The sequence below is a fragment of the Tinamus guttatus genome, unplaced genomic scaffold (genome assembly GCF_059628265.1).
Source record: "Tinamus guttatus ecotype Peru unplaced genomic scaffold, ASM5962826v1 Tinamus_guttatus_pri_ptg000271l, whole genome shotgun sequence".
Taxonomy (NCBI): Eukaryota; Metazoa; Chordata; class Aves; order Tinamiformes; family Tinamidae; genus Tinamus; species Tinamus guttatus.
In genome coordinates, this window is record NW_028288805.1 from 485,633 (window position 1) to 502,411 (window position 16,779).

The following is a 16,779-nucleotide window of genomic DNA, read 5'->3' on the forward strand; positions in this document are numbered from 1 at the left end:
CCCTGGTGAGGCCGCATCTGGAGTATTGTGTCCAGTTCTGGGCTCCACAGTATAAGAGGGATGTGGAGCTGCTGGAAAGAGTCCAGCGCAGGGCCACAAGGATGATCAGGGGACTGGAACATCTGCCCTATGAGGAGAGGCTGAGGGAGCTGGGCCTGTTCAGCCTGGAGAAGAGAAGGCTGAGAGGGGACCTGATCAGTGTCTATAAGTACCTCAAGGGAGGCAGTGAGGAGGATGGTGCTGGCCTCTTTTCAGTGGTGGCCACTGACAGAAGTAGAGGTAATGGCCACAAACTGAAGCACCAAAAGTTCCACAGGAACTTAAGGAAAAATTTCTTAACAGTGAGGGTGACAGAGCACTGGAACAGGCTGCCCAGAGAGGTTGTGGAATCTCCTTCTCTGGAGATCTTCAAAACCCGCTTGGACGCAGTCCTGTGCCACGTGCTCTAGGTGACCCTGCGTGTGCAGGGGGGTTGGACTAGATGACCTCTAGAGGTCCCTTCCAACCTTAAGCATTCTATGATTCTATGATAACACTTTTCTTTCATATTTGCTAAATCCTATGATGCTCTTCTACTGTATTTAATACTTTGTGTTTTTCTTGTCCATTTCCTGAATGAATTGCCCAGGAATATATCTTATATTATCCCATTCCATCAAGCCGGTTAGAGCAGATATGCTTCATCAGTTTTTACTTTCATCATTTTTCAAATAATTTGTAACTGGAAAGGATCAGGTTTTTCATCCAATTGGTCTATCTGACCTGAACTCACGCAGAAATCTATTCCACACTCTTTTTTTTTTTTTTTTTTCTTTATTGAAAATGACAGATTTCCTACTCTCATCTGGGACATGGGACTTGTTAGTGCTGCTGTCCTAGAATATATCACTTTCTTAACATGATGTAGATGGAAATGTAGTCACTAATGGTCATGGCCTATTACTTGACTTCAGTGATCAAGAGTGAGGGGTTTGATCCCCGAGTGGAATAAAATGGGAGTCAGTAGAAGGTGGAAGCATGGAATGATGTTCTTGCAGTGTGTTGATGGTGTTTATAGATTGGTTCTGCGCAAACTAGACTTCATTATCTGCACCTCCATTGAACCCAGTAAACTGCAGTGGTCTAGCAAGAGGTGATGGTCAGGTGACTCACTGTAGCTAGATATGTGTAATGGCCTAAAAAGAAAGGAGTTGAAATCTGCCCTTTTTCATCATTGATTCTTGACAGTGAGCTAGGAAAAAGGAGGGGAATTTATTCATATTGGCTACTTTTTTGGTGTCTGTCTAAAACTTTATTTCTATACATTTTATTGTTATTGTCATTATTATTGCATGCACAATTTTTGAGCATAAATATTAATATTCTGGAAATAGTGGAAATAGTAGTCCATGAAATATTTTCATGGGCAGTACTTATTTGCTATCTTTAAAAGTCTCCTTTGTGTTTGGCTAGTTGATCATCATTATCTAGGCATCTAATGTTTTCAGCTGGCAAAAGCAGTTTCCCTATATGGTTTGTTTTATCCTAGTGCAGAGAGTATGCCATTTTTATTGCCAAAGTAATTTACAAACTTTATATCTCTGTGCCACTAGTAGTGTAGAAATCTGGCTTTTTTCAAAAGCAAGGTGTCACACATCTGGCTGCTATTCACAGCAGTTGTGCTATCAACAGCTCCTTCCCTCAGTCAGTCGTATCTTCTGGATTATAACCTAATAAAGCTACTGTGAGTTCAGCAGAGACCTTGGATTATCTTGACATTTTTAAGTAGAATTTCCTTACAAAATACCTCACATTTTAGGCATTCTTTGCTATGCAGAATGTAGCTTTAATTTTATTCACATTTCCTTTGTAATTTCAGCCTTGATTATTAAAGGATGCAGCAAGGCATTTTCTGGACCACGTGCCTATGTTTCTATACCATGAGTGCCTGGATTTACTTCTTTCACATCAGTCATTGCTTTGATTCCTGAAATGTGACATTGTGCTTGTGCTGCTGAATAAGGATAGCATTTTTTTTTCAGATTCATTTCCTTTTGACTGCACTACTGAGGCTCATTCCTTCCTGTTTTTCATCCTCTTTTTGATTGTCAACATTCAGGTAAAATATAGCTCTGCCCCAAATAGCTCAAGACTAATTCAAACGTAAATGCTGCACAGAAAAACAACCAGCAGCAGAGGTAGGGCACTAGTGGTGATGTGAAGATTTTCAAGTGAGCTTTTCTCTGAGAGAGCAAAGCTGATTGACACGTCAGACATGGGGAGAAGATGGAAGAAGACATTTATCAGGGTGGTGATAAATGGGACTGACTCTGGTTGGAGGCCTGTGGCCAGTGGTGTCCCGCAGGGGTCAGTACTGGGCCCAGTGCTCTTCAACTTGTTCCTCAATGACTTGGACGAGGGCACAGAGGGCACCCTCAGCAAGTTTGCAGATGATACCAAACTGGGAGGAGTGGCTGGCACTCCCAAGGGCTGTGCTGCCATTCAGAGAGACCCAGATAGGATGGAGAGATGGGCAGAGAGGAACCTTATGAGGTTCAACAAGGACAAGTGCAGGGTCCTGCACCTGGAGAGGAATAACCCCAGGCACCAGTACAGATTAGGGGTTGAGCTGCTGGAAAGCAGCTCCACGGAGAGGTATTTGGGAGTCCTGGTTGAAAACAAGACAACCAAGAGTCAGCAATGTGTCCTCGTGGCCAAGAAGGCCAATGGGATCCTGGCCTCCATCAGGAGGAGCATTGCCAGCAGGCTGAGGGAGGTGATCCTTCCCCTCTACTCAGCTCTGGTGAGGCCGCATCTGGAGTATTGTGTGCAGGTCTGGGACCCACAGTACAAGATGGATGTGGAGCTTCTAGAAAGGGTCCAGCGGAGAACCATGAAGATGATTAAGACACTGGAGCGTTTGTCATATGAGAATAGATTAAGCCAGCTGGGCCTATTTAGTCTGGAGAAAAGAATGCTGAGAGGAGATTTGATTAACATGTTCAAGTATCTGAGGGGTGATTGTAAGGAGGATGGGGCCAAGCACTTCTCCGTGTTGGCTGGTGACAGGATGAGGGGTAACGGGTACAAACTGAAACACAGGAAGTTCCACCTCCATATGAGGAAGAACTTATTTACTGTGAGGGTGACAGAGCCCTGAAAAGGGCTGCCCAGAGAGGTTGTGGAGTCTCCTTCTCTGGAGATCTTCAAAACCTGCCTGGATGCCACCCTGTGCCACGTGTTCTATGTGTCCCTGCTGGAGCAGGGGGGTTGGACTAGATGATCTCTGGAGGTCCCTTCCAACCTTAACCATTCTGTGATTCTGTGATTCTGTGAAGACAAGGAAAGGAGAACCCTGGAAAGATATTGTGAAAAACAATCGGAATTAATAAAATCTAAGAAGAGGCAGAGACAGAGTCTTGAAACTCTAGAGGATGAGCTTTGCCTCAGTGAGGAGTGGGAGAAGAAGCCCTTCAAAGAGAAGCTACCAGCAAATATATGGTTCTGCAGCTGCTCAATCTTTGGGAGTCCCTTCAGGTCAAAGTGCTCTGTGTGGTTTAGCCCAGTCCAATCGACCTCTCAGAGACACATGCAGAGATGACAAGGAATAATCACCTCTTGTAGTTCAAGCTATAGAAGTACACTCTGAAAAAGCTGTGTTCTGGTTGTGTACCAGGAATTTACCCGAACATTTCTCCAAAGCAAGACAAACTACCTGGGCAAAATCTTTAGATAACTTGAAGCTGTCAATCCTGCCCTGTGCTTCAGCACACTTTCAGTTTAAGGAGCAGCTTAGCTCTAGCAGGACTCTAGCTTGGGTGCTGCGTCATCACAAAGTACTGATCTCGTGTGCTGTTTTTCCCCAAGGAAGAAAAAAGGAAAAAAAGGAGTGGAAAAAAAATGAATATCATTAAATGTATTAGAATAGGTCTATAATTAACAGTATTATCAAAAAAAAGGTAGATTTGAAGAGCCAACTGTGTGTCTTTTCAGCTGGCTTACTTCACTACTATACTACTATGTCCCTTTCAACTTTATCTGTTCTTTTTTATGTTGTAAAGAAAAGATCTCCATGCCTAAATTGAAGTTTGAGAAGTATCTTGCATTTTGTGGACCTGCTTTTCACCTCAGCCTGCTGCTGTCCAAATGTTAGTCTGCATTGTCTATGCATGAGGGTTTCTTTTCTCACTCCCTCAGACTAATTGTGGTTAGAAACTGTCATCTTATGGCAACTGATGATATTCTTTAAGAGTTAGTTGGAGACAAAGTGGAAAACCCAGCTGTGTCCACGTGTAAAATCTAACTAAGGCATGTGTCATTGATAAACTTTCCTATCGGGCTCTCTGTTTTACTTTATTTATACCAACTTATAGCCTGAAAGAATGTGGCTTTGGCTGCCTTTCAAAACATGAAAGCTGAGCATATGTGGATTCACTGAAAGGGAAATTAGTCACTCTCATTGCTTCTGAGTATTCAGTCACTTTAAAATCCCAAGAACATCAATATATACCTTTCCATGAAATAAATGCCCCAGAAAGTTTCTTGTTTTCAGCCTTGTCTTAATGCAACTGTCTATCCAACTAGTAAAGCCCAGTTTCTCTACTGAAGTATAAAAAAGGCATTTAGAAGCATAGCTTGTTCAGTCAAAAGAGTGAATAGACTTGAGATCAGCACAGTGCTTGTGTTTTGGTCAGTTATCTCAAAGTACTTGCTCCTAAGAGAGGTCGTCTTTTTTCAGGCAGCTGTACATGTCACATGATACTGGAGGAAGTTCACAAAGAGATCTACTGTCCTTTAATACTGAATGTAGCAGTAAACCTAGAACTATCTGCTTTCTCTCTCTGTTACACACACATACACTTTATTTTCTTAGCTTCACCAAGATGAACCATTTCTGTAGTTGTAAAGAACCAGAGCAGGTCCAGGAGATCGTTATTGAAGTAGCACAATCCACCATAGTGATGCAGCCCTACTCTTTTTCAAAGGACAGCATTCCTAATCCTGTGACAAATGGTGAGCAGGTTGCTGGGGACACTGCTAGAGAAAGTCTTCCCCAGTCTCCCAGCAAGTGACCAAATATCCAAAATGGCAAAATGCCTTTGGTCGATAGAACAAATCTCTTTGGCTCAGAGCCTGCTAGTCACCAATGGGGAAGAGTGGGAAAAAGATTGTTGCCCTCTGGGGTCCCTCCTAGATGAAGGCAGTCTCTTGAGGATCCTTGTGTACATGGCACTCATTGATATACTTCTCTTTCTTCAGGTAGGCCCAGACCCTCTTACCTGTGGGGCCTGATTAGGAGCATGGGCCTCCTAAGCACCTCCTCTAACAAAACTGAAGGTAATTCAGGTTTTAGGGGGCATGAGTGATGTTGTGGTGATGCCACTGTCTGCACAAAGAACCTGCAGCAAATAGACTCTAAAGTATGGTAAGTTATTTAGGATGGATCTGAATGACAGGAATTAAAGATGTCCTTTACTCATTTCATGCAGTTGTCCTGATCAGCCATTGGTGTAGATCAGGTTATTGGCAAGATGATTTTCATTCATTGTGCATGACTACCCTTCCATCAAGCTGCAAGCTAAGAATAACTGCTAAGTCGACTTGCTAAGGCAATATCAGATCTGCCACCTTTCCAGATGGCTGCTTGCTTAAAATGTTTCTTACAAAATTAGTGAAAAATCTGGTCTGCCGAGAGTTGGTTATAATATTGAGACATAGAATTTCTTACGAAAATTAGGAGTAAACCGCATATATGAAGAGATAAATCTAGCACTGTAGTACTTGAGCTATCATTCTGATTGCTCTTCTTGTTTAGATGATTCCTTAGAATTTCTCACAAGTCTTGTTATTTTCTGTGTTTACAGTCACATTTTTCAGAATTTCAGTTTCCTCACTGGATTTGCTGCTGTTTTTCTTCACAATGAGATTTAAATTCTCTAACTATTCTAATATTTCTGCGTAGTTGCTAACAGCTATTTTTTTTCATTGCTGAGGAATTCAACAATCATGTAATTAAAATGAGAATGTTTGTATGGCAGCATAATAAATTCTGAATCAATGAACTGTGCTCTCTGGGGCTTTGGGCTTGGGTTCTTTTGAACTTGTGCTCAGGGCTGTGATTGCAACAGATTCATAAGGGCAATCCAGAAACAAAGTTCACTAGGTCACTGGTAATATGAAGTCTACTAAGGGTTTTGCTTTGCACAGATATATATTGTGGAAGTTGAAAATCTAGATTAAGAGTCTGAAGCTCCCAAACCAGCAAACAATTAAGCACCACCTTAACCATGCGCGTAGTTTCAAATGAAAAATTCATCCAGTTCTTGTGCTTTGCTAGACATAGGAGCTGGGTTGCTACCCAAGGAGAACAGTCGCTAATAGATAAAAGAGTTTGTCTGGCTCCTAGGAGATGTGCAAGTTAAACTCACACATTTTGGTGGAAGAAACTCACAGTTTCATTTACTTCACTTGCCCCTAGATGCAAATTTATATGGATTTGCTTACGTTTCCTCTTTGTTTTCAAGTTGTTTTCCTCTTACTTCAGCGTATGTTGTGTTGGGGAACTCATAATACACAGGAAACACAGGAAAAGAGGTGCCAAACAGAGAAACTAAATGAACTGAAAAAAAGTGAAGAATGCTTCTTCCCAATTTTTTAAGGTAGGACTAAGGTAGGATCCGAGGAGCTCCTGTGCTTCACAGAGTCAGTGATGCTTGGATGACAGTGGGGTTTCTAACTTAATGATAAAATATTCAAATGATAAAAAAGCACCAGACTACAACTTTCTTTCAATCACATTTTGTCCCTTTATATATAATTTACCTACTTTAATTTGCAAGTAACTTCTGGAGTACCAAAGAGAACAGTAATCATTTTTCAAAGTATTCAGCAGAAGATTCAAAGACAACACTGCTTTTCTTCATTAGATATTTCTTTTTCCTCTCTGGTCATCACGTCAATGATTTAATTTCACCTGCTATATTAATTTGAGAATTAGACCTGTTTTGCAAACCCTTTAGTTGATGTTTTACTTAATATTTTCCAGGCTTTTCTAAGTGCACACTATTCATGCTCTAGAATTTAAACTGCTTACGCCATTATAATCTCATTCTTGTGTGAACCAAACTAAACCGGATCAAGGTCTTCCATGGTGCTGCTAGTGTTAGTGGGTGTGTTTGCCCAGTGCTCCCTTTTGCTGTGGGATAGCTGAGATGTTCACAGGAGGATGGCATATGACACAGCATGAGGCCATGCCCTTCTGAACTGGCAGCTGCTAGACCGGTCTGGACATGCTAGAGCATTTCACAGAGCTGAAGCGTCTCTGAGTAAGCACCTGAATAAATCCCTTGCTCTCTGGTTTTGCTTTCTTTTTTCAGCTGATTTTGTCATCCCCCTTTTCATATGTTCAGAGATTAGGGCTCTCAAACTGCTGCGTGTGCATGTGGAAGGTGCTGCCCTGGCACTGTCTGAGGCCGCTGGGCATGGGAACATGCCTGAATGCAGCAGCAGGTGAGCTCCCTCGTGAGGGCCGTGGTGCAGGAGCTTTGCACTTCTCAGGGGCACTTAAACTGTCAGAATGAGGCATGTTCAGCCCTCAGGGAGCTTTTTCTTGGCACTCCGCATGGCAGGAGTGTCATCTCTCACGCCTCACCCATGGCATGAGGAACACACAGCTCAAAGCATGGTCAGGGCGCTGAAGTCAGCTCCAGATGGCTCTGTGTGGTCTCTTATATGGTGAACACTCGTTTATCCTCTCTCTGTACTTGAAAAGAGAACTATATGCCAGGCTTTTTTTGTCTGGTTTCATAGCCATATGTTCTTTCAGTGTTTTTTATCCTGGATAGTGTGATTACGAATGAAATAGTGCAGTAGTCCTTCTGACTGAGGGAAAAGAGCAAAGGAAAACACATATCAGACTCCTTACACACAGTGCCAACTACTGCATAGTTATGGAAAATGCAGCGTGAAGGTTTTGCTGCATGTGATGGGAAATGAAAAAATATATTACTATGTCATTTTAAAAGTGTACCTACAGAGTTGAAGCAACCACGAGTGATGCTGTGCAGATGGTTTTCTCTTGCCAAGGAGAAGTGTAGTGGGGCCAGAGTCTTTTAATCTGTCATATATATAACCTACGATTTACAATTGGAATCAGACTTGAAAATGTAAGTGGATTTTCAATTGCAGAGTCTGCTCCATCATAATGGCTTTCATTCAAAGCTTTGACTGGTTAGAACAACAGCTGTTCTGCCTGTGGTTTTTTTCTTGTTTTATTTTATTTTTAGACTGCTCTCAAATGTAAACTGGCAGGAGATGGATGTAGACAGGGAGACCTCATGGTTAAATCTGCTAAATATATAAAGTCATCCCAGTGATACTTGAGTGAGACTATGCTTCAAGTGTATTCTCCTGGTCTAGCAATACTAACACACAGGAGAGTGTTGGTTTCAGCCAGTGAGTAGTCCTGGCCAGGACTCTTGGCTATCTGCCTGATCCCAAACATGTCAAAACTAGAGAAAATGGGATGTAGAGGTCTGATCTGCCTTTGAAATTTGCTTTGTGTTTGAAATTCCCAGCTGGTGGCTGTTGAGAGTCCCCAGATGGCTCCAAGTTTTGTTACTTAAAATGAAAAAAATGGGGTAGGCTGGGGACCATTTATATAAAAATACCACCTTTAAAATTTTAACCCAAGAAAATTACTTGGTGGATTGTAATGCATTGGTATTCAGAGTTGAACTGTCCCTGATTTGCTAATCCAACAGTTTTCTGTTTTTGAAAACCAGACTACCTCCTTTATGTTTCAATAATTCCTCTTTTTCCACATCTGTATCTTGATACTGCTGCTTATTACTATTATTAAAGTTGTATATTTGACTACTCATAAAGTGCACCTGTTCAAATGGAGATTTCAATGAGAATGTAGTACTAAAATAGGAGCTATGGCTCTAAATGCTGTTGTGGACCTGTTTCCCAGAGCACACACTGTTTTGTTGCTTGGAGACCTGCTGCATATTCTTGCTTTAATCTTTCTTCCAAAGTCTAGCTCCGCTCTTCTAATACAGCTGGAACGCTAGAAAAAAAATTCTGTATTTCAAAACTTGTGTAGGAGGTAGAGGATACGAAGGAAAAACAACCAGCCAAAAAAACAAAAGCCCCAACCCAGCTCCCTGGAGACTTGGAACAACCAGGACTTTTTGTTTGTGCTGGGAAAGGACTATACCAGCTCAATGACACGCTTCTCTAAGGCCAAGGATATCGTCTTTTCCCAACTGTGAGTGGGAATTGTAGGAACCATGGCAGGGCCCTATTACATTGTTTCTGAGAAGAGAGTGTCTCTGCGGTTGATCTTACTAGAAACCACGATGTGAATATCAGGGTTCATTTCCCTTCTCGATCATTCTTCATCTATTTCTGTCCTCCTACAGTTCCTTTGAAAAACTGCAGGGCTGCCCTTGTCCTTCTGATGGACCAGCAGCAAGGCCATACATGTGGTTAAGTTTGTTTCCATAAGCAGATAGCACTGTCTACTGTTCAAATGTCAGTTCATACTGTTCTCATAGGAGTTAATCCAGGAACACGTTTTGCCTGTGTCTCTGCTATAGTGGGATACTGCAATGTCAGGGGCTGTTTTGTCTGATTTCATTGAATCATAGAATCCTTAAGGTTGGAAGGGACCTCTAGAGATCATCTAGTCCAACCTCCCTGCACATGCAGGGTCACCTAGAGCACATGGCACAGGATTACATCCAAGCAGGTTTTGAAGATCTCCAGAGAAGGAGACTCCACAACCTCTCTTGGCAACCTATTCCAGTGCTCCGTCACCCTCACTGTTAAGAAATTTTTCCTTAAGTTCCTGTGGAACTTCTGATGCTTTAGTTTCTGGCCATTTCCTCTAGTTCTATCAGTTGCCACCAGTGAAAAGAGGCCAGCACCATCCTCCTCACTGCCTCCCTTGAGGTACGTATATACACTAATCAGGTCCCCTCTCAGCCTTCTCTTCTCCAGGCTGAACAGGCCCAGCTCTCTCAGTGTTTCCTCATAGGGCAGATGTTCCAGGCGCCTGATCATCCTTGTAGCCCTGCGCTGCACTCTCTCCAGCAGCTCCACATCCCTCTTGTACTGAGGAGCCCAGAACTGGACACAATACTCCAGACTTTTATTTCCTTATTACTTATTACTTCCACCTCCTGACTTTTATTTTGACAGTAAGAAAAGAGTAGAGAAAAATACATTTTTTACCATTCAGGAAAATGATTTATCATCTGTTTTGTATGAATGCGAGTAATAGCGTTGGAATTAAGGCAATGTCCTCTTTGCAAAATGCCCAGACTTCTGAATGAGAGGGATTCCGGAAGAAATCTCTTCCAAAGTCACATTACAGACTTGCAGCTTCCACCAGTAGGGCCTCTGGCAAGGATGGCAAGAGAATGACTGCGAATGCTGGGAGTTTGGAAGGAATTCTCAGTGTCTGGAACCACACAGATGTCTGTGCCTCAGATTTGTGTCTGGGGAAGACACATATAGTAGGAAAAAAAAATAGCAGAAGTTACATGATAATCTCCAAATCAGAGGTTTTCACCTTGAAGATCAAGGGTCTATATCTGACCTTGACTGAGATTCAAGAACGCTGCTCCGATGTAGAACCCAACTAAATGTGCTGAAGCTCAGGCCTACAGGCTCGTTTCTCAAGCACATTATAGAACATGGCACTACGTTATAACACCTTTGTTCCAATTCAACAGGAAAACACCCTCCATATATATTTTGCCTTATTGTCATGTTTTTATCATCTGACTAGTAACAAGTATCAAAATTTCCACCATTCAACAAGCAGCAGCACAGTGTGTCCTCAGATAATCTTTTGCAAAGTTAAACTGTGGTGTTGCAGCCAGGCTCTGCCACGGGCTCCTCTGGTTATCAGAGGAATGTATTTTTTCCTGCCTGTCCTTTAGTGCCTCTTGAGTAGATGACTGCCTGCAAATTGACCACTATGGTTATGGTGACAGTCCCAGGAGAGAAGATATTTAAGCTGAAGGATAGCACTGGAATGAGAAGACGTGTCTAAACTGGATGTGATTGCATTCATGCTGGTTATTAAAAGAAGTTTCCTAATAAAGTTCTTGAAGAGTAGCCAAAATGATTAAAGGAGACAAAAAATATAAATATTTTTAAGATAGAACTTTACATATTTTTTTAGGATTTAATGACATTGAACCGCAGAGAACCAGAGAAGTCAGTAGTCTCAACAATCCTTTAACCTGCTTTCCTCTGATCAGCTTCATAATTTAGTCTCATTTGTTACTTCTTATCCACACAAGATTGTTCACACTTGTGCTGATGTTGTAAGTGCACTGAGGTCTGCTCCAAAAACGACAGCAGAAAAGGCAGCCTCACATAGACCTGGTAGTGTGGGAGAGGCACCATTTTGTTTAATTTAGCACTGAAAAATAAAATAAAAATAATAAAAAAAATCCCACCAGCATTAAGGCATACGGAAATCAGTGTGCTCTATTCTTGTGTTAGTTTCACTGGAAAAAATGGCCTCTAAAAATCACCTCCCCTACATATAAAAATAGACTGCTTCAAACTGAATCATACTTCTGAAAATGTAAGACTATCATCTCTTTTTTTCTCCAGCCAGAAAATGGGGATGGCAATACTTATATACCTCTGGGACGCACTTTGGATAACAAAATCCTAACCACATGTAAAATATTCTCAAAGAAAATCATTATTTGCCTAGTGATTTGCTCTTATTGGTCTGAAAAAAAAAAATCTCCACGCAAATTTTGGACCATCACACAGAGTTTATTTTGAAAAAAGAAATCAAAGGATGTTTTTTCCATCTCTGAGCCAGATGGAAACGAAAAAAACAAATGTACTCCATCCTAAGAAAGGAAACACATGAGAACTTGAATTTTTTTTTTTAGCAAAGGTTTTTTCTTTTTTTTTCAATAAACTCCATGGAAAAAGTGAAGCGGAGACAGTGACCGAACGAATGGCTTCTGGTCTTAGGAAGACCTGGGTTGCGGTACAGCGGTTTTGGCCTCCCAGCATGACGCTTTCCTGCGTGCAGACGCTCGTATCAGTCCCGAGCGGACGCGGTGAGTGCTGATAGCAGCCAGGCCGTGGTGGTGGTGGTGGCCCCTTCTCCCTGCAGAGGCAGGCAGGGAAAGCCAAGCAAGGCCGGAGCCATGGCCTGGACACACTCTTTTCCTGTTGGACACTGCAACTGTGCAAGAGGCTGGGCTTTCAACCCGGGAAGCTACCCAGGGCCTTGGAGAGCTTTTGTTTTCCCACACGTGGATAAACTCAACCTCCTCCGCAGCCTTTCCCCTACTTAGTGCCTTTGACAGCCAGCGGCTGCCCTGGGCCCGGCTCCTCCGCTCGCCAGCAATTGCAGGCTGATCCCTGCTACTTGCTAAAAGCAGAGGAGCTGTTTGCCAGGAGTGGAAAATTAAAAGAGGAGCTCAGCGTTTTGGGAGAGAAACGGAAACAGCGAGATTAGATTAGCTGTCAAAAACAGTCAATTTAAGTTAGACGTAATAAGGCTAATCTAGGGACTGCTCCACTGAAGTGGGGGCATCACAGGAGGGACGGGATGGGACACCCGTTCGAGGAGTTTTGCATTCTTCTTGCAGATAGTGAACTTTAAGAGGGGCCTCAGAGGCATTTTGTCTTCTGTTAGCTTAGCCATTTAAAACCATGTTCCCAGTATCTCCGTGTGCAAGAGCTGTGTACTAAAACTGCCATTAAGAGCTAAAATAGCCATGGTTGTGCTTAGAACTAGCTGTGAGAGCAGATAGGCTTAAATTACAATACTTTGTTCTTCATCCATTTGATTACCAATACTTCTGAAATGTCTCTGAGCCATTGTACACACCGATGGACACATTCCACTTGGTCACAAGCAGGCACAGAATAAGCAATATCCACTTCTGTGTCACCACTCTCTGTGACATTATTGCATTTATACCTTTATCGGCACAATTGCACGCATCCAAATGGGTCTGAAGTTGGAAGATTGTAAGTTCAAAGCTGCTGAAGGTGAATCACAATAAATTTAATGAGATGAGTCAGTAATGATATTAAGAAATCCAGCCCTGGAGGATGTCAGACCCGGTGACTTTGCACCCTCTCTCCTTTCCCCTCCACTTTGTGCAGCAGGCGCAGTGCTTGCCAGGGAGGGAAAATATGCTCTCAGCAGGCTTGCATGTAGTTTGATGTAAAACACGGAAAAGCACGATGGAGATATGTCCTCAACATGCCAAGTTACAGTAAATGTGTATGAAGCCAAAACTCTTAGCTGGGACAAAAGAACCTCCTATCACTTAAAACTTTCCGCCCAACCTGTGTTATCGTTCAAGCCATCCAGCAAGCAGATTTCACAGGGACGTTTTCCAGACCCCATGCGGCAGCTCTGACTTCCATGACAACTTCTTGGCCTTCTCTGTGGTCCTGCTTGCATCCCTGCCAATCCCTCTCCTTGCTGTGACATTTTCTTGAGCTGCCTGAATGCTCCCCCAGCTCTCACAGCAATCTCAATCTTTGTTGCCATTCGACACCTCCTTTTCCTGCTTGCAGAAATACTGGATCAGAAAGATGGTCTGCCTTGGCTGGCCTGCCTACTCCAGCCAGATTTTAAGGATGACTGAATGCGCCAGGCATGCAATCAAAGCATCCATCTCAGGCCAGTTTTGTCTAACACCTACTCTCTTTGCTTCCAGTGCATGAACAGGCTGCTGGAGACCAGGCACATTTTGTTTCTCAGCTAAAGGTGGATAATTGGAAACAGTGTGATATATAATTACAAGCCAGAGTCGAAATTCACTTTGAAATAAGTATTTAATGTGTAAACATCACATCCTTCAGTTGGCCTCGTTCAATGACTATTTGTGTGCTACTGCCCAGTTTAGCATAGCTGCTGTGTGAAGTTTTAAGAAGTTAAGGGGGCATTGCTGATAAATGCTCCAGCCATTTTTGTAGCTTTATGTAGTTATATGTACAGCTACAGCCATTGATCATGACTGCATGGTGGTGTTGGAAGGCATGATATGACTCCCAGATTATCTCATCTTTAGATGTACCATGATCCCCACTGCTGAAGCAAGAGAGAGATGGTGTCTTTTGGATAAGCACAGAGCTAGGAAACAATAAATCTGGGGCTTAAATGGAGGTTGTCACGAGTTTCTTGGGTGGACATAGGTCTAGCACTTGAGTAACAAGCAGCAAGTACTTCATTTAACTCCCTGGAGGCTCAGGATTTGCCAAAGTATGCCAGTCTTCACAATGAAGATAGCAGTGCTTTTCTGGATCAGTGTGGTTCTGTGAAGGCCATTCACCGAGGTTTATGAGGCTCTCTGAGAACGCAAGTAATACTGTTGTACCTTAAAATAGCTAAAAATAGCAGTTCAACATTGTCTCTACAGGCACTTGAGTAAGTATGTATGTAAATGCTACTTCACTGGCCTTTCACTTGCCATCAGATGTATGCGATTTTTATTTTGTTCCTTTCTCATATCTCATAGGTACCACCAGAGAGATTCCCATATGTAGCTTTTGGGGCATTTTTTTCAAGTAAAAACTATTAAAAAGTTCCCCACAAACAAACAGTGAAGGAGTGCAGAACTGAGTGAAGCTGCAGCCTTTACTTGGTTGTTCTTGGGAACGGTATCCGAAATCCAAAATCTTGTCGCTTTCCAACAGCGCTGGAGTATTTCAACAAGCTTATCCACACTCAGCCAAGGTAAATGAGAGGTCAGGAGGCAATGCAAAAACAGCTCTCTTCTAGGGGAAACCAGAACAACTTCCTTCATGGTGGTGGCCATATGAAGAGCGTAAAAACGGGGAACCAAGAACAGGGTTTCTGCTAACAAACGGGCTGCTAATTTTCTTAATTCCTGATAAGTTGCACTGCTGCCTAAATGACAGCTCATGGGATTGCAGAGGAAACTGCCTGGGTGATGGTGTCATCTCATTAGGCACACTGTGTTCCCTTTGGTAGCGTATGTTATTTTCAAGGGTGTTTGGGAAATAAGTACTGGTCCAAGGAAATAATGAGATCAGTTTACAAAGCACTTTAGAGAAATGCAATTTGATTATACTTTTCTGAGTATGGCATGTTTTTTATTACCAATTTTTAAAATCTATCTTAGAAGGAAATGTATTTCAGCATGTGCAGCTTTTTTGCTACTAATCTTATAAAATTTTTCATCTGGACAGCACCAACCAGGGTAGAATTCCCTACGACTATGGAGAAAGAATGAAAACATTTCAAAATTGCTATAATAAGTCAGCGATGTACGTCTGTGGCATTTTTTTTCAAGAATGGAAGAAAGGCAGGAAAAGAAGAATGAAGGTAGGAAGGAAGGAAAGTTAGAAAGAAGGAAAAGTATTAGTCTGGACTTTGCATAGTACCCTGATGTAAAACTGACTGTGATCAGAGCTATAATGAATATCTAGTCCTTAGTCAACTTCATTGTTACACACATAGGCAAGACTAGCGTAGGAAAACGCTATCTATCTAAAATGTGCTTTGAAAGTTATTTAACTGGAGCAATTCATCTGGGAAAACACAAATATTTCTAACCAGCAAAATATTTCTCTATAGCTGAGCTAGGCCTGGTAGCAAACCTTAATGAATTATTAGTACCTTTATTGTTTTCTTTGGCTCCTGTGCACTATATTTGTAAAAAAAAAAAGTCAGTAAAAAAGAGAACAATTGTAAAAAGCAAATATTTTGTACAAAAATACAAAGTTTTAAAAGCTCTTAAAAGTATATTCCATATTATTGATAAGAGTTGGACTATATATATATATTTATATAAAATCTATATATTCGTGTATCTGTATAATTTTCCTACATTTGGGATTTTAGCAAATGAACATACTGTTCACACAGTTGCTTTATATGTTTTTCTATAAATGAATGACCAACAGTCTTAAACAGATTGACAGAAAGTCTTTTCTCCAAAGACAAAGTTACTTATGTATGTAGTTACTGGTTGGGAAGAAAATCTATAAATGAATTAGTCCAACTGTATTTCTGATAAGCTCCTGATATTGTGGGTTGGAAGCCCTGGAATAGTTTCAGGATGCTGAAGAAGAGTTGCTGTTGAATTCCACTTAAAACAGTTTTCAGTGCTTGCTTTATTTTTTTCTGTTTTGGCAGGAGATGTTGATCTCTCCCACGATCTTTCTTCTTCTTTAAGGAGAGTTCCATAATATGAAGATATCTGTAAATTCGCAGCCTCTTACACTCCAAATATTTGCGCTATAGTAAGAGAGAAAAAAATAAAAATAAAAATAAACAGGCAAACGAAAACACATAAAAAGTATAAATGTTTTTCCAAAAAGGAAGCTTACTGAGATTGTGGTATCTTAAAAAAATTAAGGGAACTCCCAAGCAATTTCTGTTAAGTGCAGGAGGAGAAATATCTATAAAGCATAAAGTTTTGCTGAAACAACATTTTTATAGGAAGGGAAGAGCTCCTTTCACTGCTACTTGACGTCCTTCAGTCTAGGCACCCACATGGAGCAAAATGCATTTAACACGAACTCTCAAAATAGGGTCTATTTTGGAAGGCTGGTTCCCAAGCCATCACAAAAAACAGATCTGCCCACTGCACAGCCATTGGGTCCACAAAAGCAGCCTGCAGGCTGGCAGCATGGCCAAGGTTTGCAGCACACATGCCATATCCTGCCTGACGTTTTAGGTACATTGAACATCTCCAGAAGATGGTCAAGATTCAGAGCATGCCATGTTACGGCCACTTGGGAGGCTGGCCTTTCAGGGTGCAA

The 16,779-nt window shown here is 41.8% G+C and overlaps 1 protein-coding gene across 1 annotated transcript in view; it reads right to left on the bottom strand.

Moving 5' to 3' along the window:
• Nucleotides 1-15,334: 15,334 nt before the first annotated feature.
• The window catches only part of COLEC12 (collectin subfamily member 12), a 95,211-nt gene continuing 93,766 nt past the window's right edge, over nucleotides 15,335-16,779 (bottom strand). The window contains exon 10 of the mRNA XM_088527242.1: nucleotides 15,335-16,252. Within this exon, the coding sequence (XP_088383368.1) occupies nucleotides 16,233-16,252 (20 nt within the window). The 3' untranslated portion in view covers nucleotides 15,335-16,232. The remainder of the gene's footprint in view (nucleotides 16,253-16,779) is intronic.